Here is an 8,186-nt window from a genome sequence, read left to right on the forward strand (position 1 = left end):
TATACTTTTGGGTTAAAGCCATAGTCAAATTTTACATAATTATGCATCTATAAAATTGCCTACAGTTCAGTCATGCAGTATATTGTAATTACATTTCTTGTACTCATTTTTATTTCCCAAGAGTTTATACTTGCCTCTATTTTTTGGTTGCTTAATTTTCTATATACTTATCATCTTCCCATTCTCAAACTCTCCATCAGAACTAACAACTCCTCTCAAAGCAGTCAAACACTTCATGTAATCTATCTGTTTAATTTGCTTCTTGGAAACTTTTCTGTGGATTCCTCTGTCCTTCCACTATAATCTAAACTAATTGTTTTATAGGCTGCTGTATACCTACCATTGGGGGTTTCCTGGAAATTCCCTTTGCCTCTCTCCTGTGTTGGATTTCTTATCTTTTTTGTCCCATGCTTTCCTCATTCTTATTTCACTTCTTCATTTCAATGGAACATATCCTCCCATACTTTCTTGAAAAATGGTGCAGGGGCAGTAACTCTGTTGAGACCTTGTATTACCTGAAAACATATTTACCCTCATGTTTAGATAGGTATAGAATTTTAGTTTAGCAAGGATTTGTCTCAGAATTTTTATAGCATTTCTCCATTGCTTTCTAGTTTTAGCATTTAATAGATAAGGAAACTGTGAATCAGTGTAGTCAGTGGCAGAGCCAGCCTCTATTTACTAAAGTATGAAGAACTAAAATGGAAATATTTCCAGCAGTATTTCAATTTGATAAGGGCTCATTTGTGGATGTAAAGCTTGAATCAAAGAAGTGAAGTTATGTATCAATGATATGTATCAATGATATATAGTTAACTATATATAACAGCATAATAGCTCATCTATTTCTACCTTGTGTCAGGCTGATAGCAAGACTTAAAGTTTCTTGGGACTCCAGAAATTGGGTATTGGGAGACAATTCTCCAAGGGTCTCACAGTTCTGCACATCTTGCAAGCAGAAGTACTGAGTTTGTTTCTCAACTATCTTTTCGAGGATGTCATATAGTATAACAGCCATAGAAGATACATATAGTAACCTGCTCTGGAGCAAAGGACAGGTTTGCTTTCAACCCTGGAAGAGGGAGACAGTGTCTCCTTCCAGAAAAAAAGGGCAGACATACTTACTGCCCATTATAAACAATTTGGGTTCCCTGAACTCAGGGTTACTAATCTATAACACTCTCCATTGCATGTGCATGTATCATTTGATCATCTTCAGATTGCCCAGTGGGAACTGAGGCTCAAGGAACTGGCACAAATACTGATATTCTGGCTATTATATTGTTGTGAGTAATAAACTAACCTTTGTCTTTGACCCAGGAGTCTCATGTCTTCTGCCAGCATACATGAAATTGCCAAGCTAACTTGTTAGATTGCAAGTAGAATAAAATGTCAGATCTTTCACAGTTCCTGAGACAAGGTAGAGCCTTAAATATATAGGGAAAAAAAAACATTTCTAGGGGGTGTATAGATTAAAAAGAACTTACTAAAAATTTCTCCTTGAGAATAGAGAATCCAAACCCAACCACAATATAAGTGTCTAGAAATTAAAAATACTTGAAATGTGACTTCAACAAGTTAAATATTTTTGCAGTGCACCTAGGGTGCATATGTGTTTCGTATCAGAATTCATATTTCTTTGACTAAGCATTCTATTTATTTTTCAGAGCACTTCACAGCATTTTTATCCCCTATGACTATAGTAGCAAGAGAGAGTAGGAAGAGGTAGCAGGAAGGATTCCTTTCAATTAACTAAAGCCTTCAAAGGCTATTTCAATTATTCACATAGACGCAAAACACAATAAAAATTTTAAATGTCTTGGAAATCCTTAACTTAAACCTAATACCAGGAAATGCCTTTTGAATATGGCGTCTGTAATTCATTCCTGCTTTCCTCATCACTGGCAACACCATTGAATGCATTAAAGGTTCTGAACTCTAACCTTATAAAGTGTTTTGTGCTCAATATTATTGCAAGTTAATCATCAATAACATGCTTTAAATACCCAGAATGAAACATAAAGACAAGAAGAAAACACCTGTTTGCCATCATACAACATCTAGTTCTGGCCCAACAAGAAACACTTCAGAGTTTAGCATATTTAACAGTAAGTCTCTGAACACTCTAATTCTAAAAAGTTCATTTATTGTGCTGTCACCTCCCAAGGTCATCCTGGTGCAGAGGTCACCAAAGAAAACTATAGGAAGGTTCAGAATGGACCAAAACAGCTCCGTGATAAATTTACGCCAAAGCTACAGTAAAGGGGAAAGAACACAGACTGTGGATACAGGAAAATTCTATTCCAATTCTGGCTGCACCCCAACCAGTCATGAAGCTTTGAGCATATCATTTACCCTGTGTCTGGCTCAACTTACTTGTCTGCAACTGGCTGTAATAATACACAAGACTTGTTGGAGGATCACAAGATAATGTTATATGCAAAATGTCTGGCACATAAAACTCCTATTAAATATTTGTTGAGTCCAAACTGAATAGTGGTCCTGGAGCTGTGTTAGGGTTTCCAGATTGAAATGATACAGAATCCTCAGAACCATGAAAACCTGATGTCTCTATTTAAAATGAGAGACCATTTTTTCCTTAAGTTAGGCAAAGTAGTCAATACCTCCAATAAACAAGCACCAGCCAGCTCTAAACAACACAACAAACTTTGGAGCTTAGCTAGAGTTAATTTCTTTTCTGAGACCATTATATTAAGAGGAAGGTGGAGAAACAGATGTGATACCTGCTAACAGAGTGCCCTGACTGCCAAGTAAGGAATTTGGGCTTTATTCTGTAGGCAATGAGGAACCAGTTAATCTTCCTAAATTAAGGAATGATACAATCTTTGCTTAAGGAAAATTATTCTGAGGGCCATGAATAAAATGATTTGGTGGCGAACAAAGAGTGAAGTTAGAAAGATTAGTTAGGAGGAAATTTAAACATTCCAGACCAGAGGCATCAGACATTCAAGAATTGGTAGTAATATTGATGGACCTGATTTGAAAGTCAAAAAATCTCTTACTGATTATAAACTGCTCATGGAAAATGAGTAAGCAGTTTACCATTCAGAAGATAGTGTGCTTATGTATCAGTACCAGTTACTACTTGGCAAAATAATTCCTTCAGATAGTTAAATTTATATTTTATGTATTATTATTAATATTATGGATATGAAGATGCATCTTGGTCCAAAACAGATAATTTTAAGTAAAATTTATTTATTTCTTCTAACACAAACTCTTCAGTTTCGAGGAAGACAGAAAAGTTACCTTGAAAGGACAAGATATGAATTTAAGAATTTAAAACAAAGTCAAAATGTTGTCTTAAGCTTTTAATTTATAAAACTACTAAAAAGATCTGTTATGCTTTTAGAATAAGAAATATTCGTTGACACTGAGTATTTTATTACAGGTCTGCATGAATGTGCGCCAGTTGCAGGGAATGGTGGTTAACATTTCAGGTTTTGCAGGGCAGAAGAAAACATCTCAATATTTGTGTCCCATTTATGACTGGAAACTCATCTTCTCAAATATTGCCATGGTTTTCAACAATCAAGATCACTTTACTTTGCCATCTCAGGGGCTATTAAAAATATTGGGTGGACATTACTAGGTTCATGTGCTTATTTACTTCTTTCATTTTTCTCTTTGCTGACCAAAGGAAATTACAAACCATTATGTGCAACTGCGCCATCATTACCGATTTATGGGAGAAATAAATGACTCCTTTGATAGATTTAAGAATGCAGAAGCCTTAAGTAGTTGCTTTCATCAAAAGGTAAATCCATTTCCCACTCTCCAAACTGATCTCTCTCAAACTGCCTCCTCCTCTGGCACTACAAATCCTAATGAAGAGGAAACAATTTTTTAAAAAGGTTCATGTAACCCAACCACTACTATATTTCAATTCTTCAAACAAATTCAAACTTGTATTCAAAGACAAGGTAAGTCTCATGGAAACCGTCAGTTCCCTAATGATGAAGAAAGGAGTATAAAGGTTAATCTAGTGGTATACCATGCCTCCCAAACTATGACAGTTTTATGTCAACTAGACCTCAAATAGTGAGGGCTAATAATAACTAAACATTTTTGCACATGGAATTCTCAAATAGAAATTACAAAGAATTAAACTCATCAAGAAGATCCAAAGAAACATCATTCAATGAAGTACTGAGTAATCATTAGGCCAAATGCATAACTTTAAGAAATATTCAAAAAAATCTTGATCAGGTAGCACAATAAGAGAGCTGAACCAATCAAACCACGAACAAAGCGAAGTCCTCTCGGTGCAAGCATATAGACGATGAGGGAAATTGAAGTGAAAAAAAAGCATGTAGTAGATTGCAAAAGGTAGCCCACAAATTCCTCCCATTTCTGTAGATGTGCCTCTTTGCACATGCAGTTTGCACTATGATCTGCACCACGTGAAGGATGCTGGCCTAGACTACCAATGATGAGGTACGCTCCAGAAGACCTAGAATAACGACCAGATAAGTGTTAGGTCATCTTATGCCATCTAGTCACAGCTAAACTGGCCCAGACTAGGAAAAAAAAAAAAAAATGAAAACAAACAAACAAACAAACAAAACCACCTAGCCAAACCACAGAACCATGAGAAATAATAGATATTGTTGTTTTAATTCATTAAGTTTTGAGATACTTTGTTATGCAACAAAAACTCACTGATATAGAATTTAGTACTAGGAAGGGAGTGCTGCTGTAACAGCATCCTAAAATATGTGGTATTTGCTTTGGGACAAGGTGGAGGGCAGAGATTGGAAAAGTGGCAAAAAAAATTGTTAGCAAAAATTGTGAAAATGGTGAATAAACTATTGGTGGAAGCTGGAAAAGCAGTAAGGTCACTGCTTTAGCACTCTGGAAAAATGATCCATGTTATGTAGTAGTGAGACAATTGGAAAAATCATAGCCTGTGATAACTTGGAAGATAAAAAATTTATTTACTGAATTTGAATGTTTTGGCTAAGGAGATTTCCAGACAAAATGTTGAAGGAATAGGTGTGTTGGTTTTGCCACGTCAATGTCATAGAGCTTCTTCACAGCCTGTTTGATCCGATGCTTTTTGGTCTTGACATTCACAATGAACACAAGTGTGTTGTTGTCTTCAACCTTCTTCATGGCTGGCTCAGTGGTCAGGAGGAACGTGATGATGGCATAGTGGTCAAGCTTGTTTCTCCTGGGGGCTCTTCCAAGGATATTTGGGCTGTCTTCTAAGATGCAGCTCTTGGGCCACCAGAATGTGGGCAAAGTGTGGCTCTTCTTTTTTTTGTGGATGGCTTTCAGTACTGCCTCCTTGGCTTTCAAAGCCTTTGCTTTGGCTTCAGTTTTGGGAGGGGTAGGGCCTTCCTTCTTCACTTTCAGTGCCATCTTTGTGAAAAGCTGGGATTTTTTAATTGTATAAGATAAGGTACAAAAACCCAAGAGATGAGCTAAAGTGAGAACTGTACAGTTTTCCTGCAGAATTCATATGCAATATAAAGGACCCAGGATTTGATGGTTGAGAAAACAAAACTTTTAAACATCTCTGGTTTCTCTAGCTATTCTCAGGACATTCTCTAGACATTCACTGCATCCTTGATTGGGTACTCCTGAAATCAGACATGTTCCTATAGAAAGAATTTTAAGCCAGGCTGTCTACATATCTATAAGGAATAAAAAAAGAATAGATTGTATCAAACAATGTCAGGGAAATTGCTCAACAATTCTTATCCACCTTGGGTTTTCAATGTTATCTTCAGCTAAAGCAATAGATTAGAACTGAATAATCTTCTACACTATAAAATCACAATTATGGAATTATGGTAATTCTTAAAGTGACAGTAAGATGAAATAGCCAAAATTCCCAGAAGGCTCCCCATTTTAAAAAACAATTGACATGAATGAAAGGAAAGTTTCATAAGAGAGAACCTATAACTTCATTTTGGAAATGTTTTCCCACTATACTAAGAGATTTTTACCTATCATTTAAGGAGCCAGTTGATATGGAAGATGTGGAAAGAGGTAGCTGAAGAACTTGATCTTCCAAGTACCCCACATATCTTTATTGATCTCAACCATAATATTGCCAAGTTGCCAGGATCTCACTAAAGGATTTCTATTTGCTGTCAGTTAAAAATACAACACTGAATGCAACACTGAATTCTTTCTTCTGGGTGCACTGTCCATTTTCTTTAAAAATGCAGTACAATAAATAAATTATTTAATAACCTAAAATTATTTAATAACCTATTTAATAACCTAAAAAAACATTTCAAAGTAAGAAACGACTTCAGGGTAAAGATTCAAATCAAGGGTGTGGCTGAAAGATCCCTTGTTAATCCACTGAACAATATAAAGTGGTGCCTAGAAACTTAAGGAAGTTGAACCACGGAAGCATGATGTGCAGCCCAAAGTCAAGAGAAGCCTTCTCAAAAAGAGTTGGTAATGTGGTTTTTAGGGCATGGAGAAGATTCAAATTAGATTCATAGGAAACCCATGAAGTTTCTCGGAGAGTTGTATCAATAAAATCCCCCACCTATTTGGAATAAAACAACAAAGAGTGCAAAATGAAGAGATTTCAATATAGAGGAGGCAGACTGAGAAAGCTACACAGCTACAAACATGGGCCATTTCTTATGGAAAAAGAAGGGTGTCTCAAAGGGTGAAGGGAAAAACCAAAGGGCAAAGCAAAGAACCTCAGAGAACAATAAACTAGAGAGCCAATCCTAGAGAGAAGAATTCGGACATACTCTTGTTTCTTGAGTAGAGAGAACTTAGCAAGATATACTAGGCTAGACTTCAAACTTGCTATGAACCAGTGACTGTACATGCCTCTCATTCTTTCCTTCTTTGAATGGAACTGTTTACTGCAGTTACCCTACTCTTTCTCACTGTTTTATATTGGTCAAGAGAGCAGATAACTTCAAGAGCAGCTGAACTTGAGAAGCTTTACTCAAGGAACCTCATCCACATCCAGACCAGATACAGCTCACAAGATCCTGGATTTTGATCTTGATACCTTTGGTTAAAATTCGGAGAGGGGGGATGTCCTTTGATTGGGTAAGCATATATTTTACAAGTGCGAGAAATGTTGTAGTCAGAAGGCAGACTGGCAAACCATAAAATATGATCACAAATTCTTCCCATCCCTGTATGCAAGCTCCTTTGCCATGTGGCTTTACAGTTCAGGTGAAATCTGTTTTTCTACTCCTTGAATCTGAGCTTGACCATGTGACTTGTTTTAATCAATGTCACATTGATTGGCAACATGATACAAGTAGAAGCTTGAAAAGTGTTTGTCCTTTGGGGCTTGTCCTCTGTTGCTGCATGGAACCTTTCTGCCACCATACGGAGACTTGAGCTAGCCTGTTGGATGATGAGAGATACACACCTGTTACCCAAGTTGATATAGAGCAACCACCAGTCATGTGAGGGAGGCCATCTTAGACCATCCAGCTCCAGCCAAGTCAGCCCAGACCAGAGGAAATACCCAACCCTAACAACTGTGAGAAATGAAAGATGTCTTAAGTCACTAAGTTTGAGTATAGTTTTTACACAGAAAACTTTAATGGATACAGAGGGGTTCTTCCCAAAGAAAAGAAGTCTGTTCTTTAGGAAGACTGCAGCAAGAGCAGAAAAGATAAAGGAACCTATGATCCAGAATAAGATCTCACAGAAGGTTTCTAAAAGAAACAAAGAGCAAAGTAAGGAGAAAAGCAGCAAACAGCAAATTAAGAGAGAAAACAAAAGACAAAATACTTGACACTCCTAAATTCAGTTTTTAAAGTAAACCTAGAGTTTATCTGGGATTGTATACAGATTCAGCTCAGGCATGAGTAGTTTTACATTCCACAGTAAGGGACGACCAGAATTCTCAACTTAGAAATATTCTAAGGCAAAGAGATCATTAAGCTGTGTGTACTGTTCCATGAAGACAGGAAAATTAACTCATATTTGTAGAGTAATTTTCTTCGGGGTAGACCAAAGAATTGAAAGCAGGGACTCAAACAGATACTTGCCCACCAATGTTCACAGCAGCATTATTCACAATTTCCAAAACGTGGAAACAACCTAAGTGTCCTTCAACAAATGAATGGATAGGCAAAATGTGGAATATACACACAAAGGAATACTATTCAGTTGTAAAAAAGGATGAAGTTCCAATACATGCACTGCATGGATGAACCCTG

General features: G+C 36.7%; 1 protein-coding gene across 1 annotated transcript; it reads right to left on the bottom strand.

Moving 5' to 3' along the window:
- Positions 1–4,980: 4,980 nt before the first annotated feature.
- Positions 4,981–5,385, bottom strand: LOC119535457 (60S ribosomal protein L23a-like). Its single transcript, XM_037837799.1, has one exon. The coding sequence runs from the start codon at positions 5,383–5,385 to the stop codon at positions 4,981–4,983; it is 405 nt and encodes a 134-aa protein (XP_037693727.1).
- Between the last annotated feature and the right edge of the window lie 2,801 nt (positions 5,386–8,186).

Source organism: Choloepus didactylus, chromosome 5, assembly GCF_015220235.1.
Source record: "Choloepus didactylus isolate mChoDid1 chromosome 5, mChoDid1.pri, whole genome shotgun sequence".
Taxonomy (NCBI): domain Eukaryota; kingdom Metazoa; phylum Chordata; class Mammalia; order Pilosa; family Megalonychidae; genus Choloepus; species Choloepus didactylus.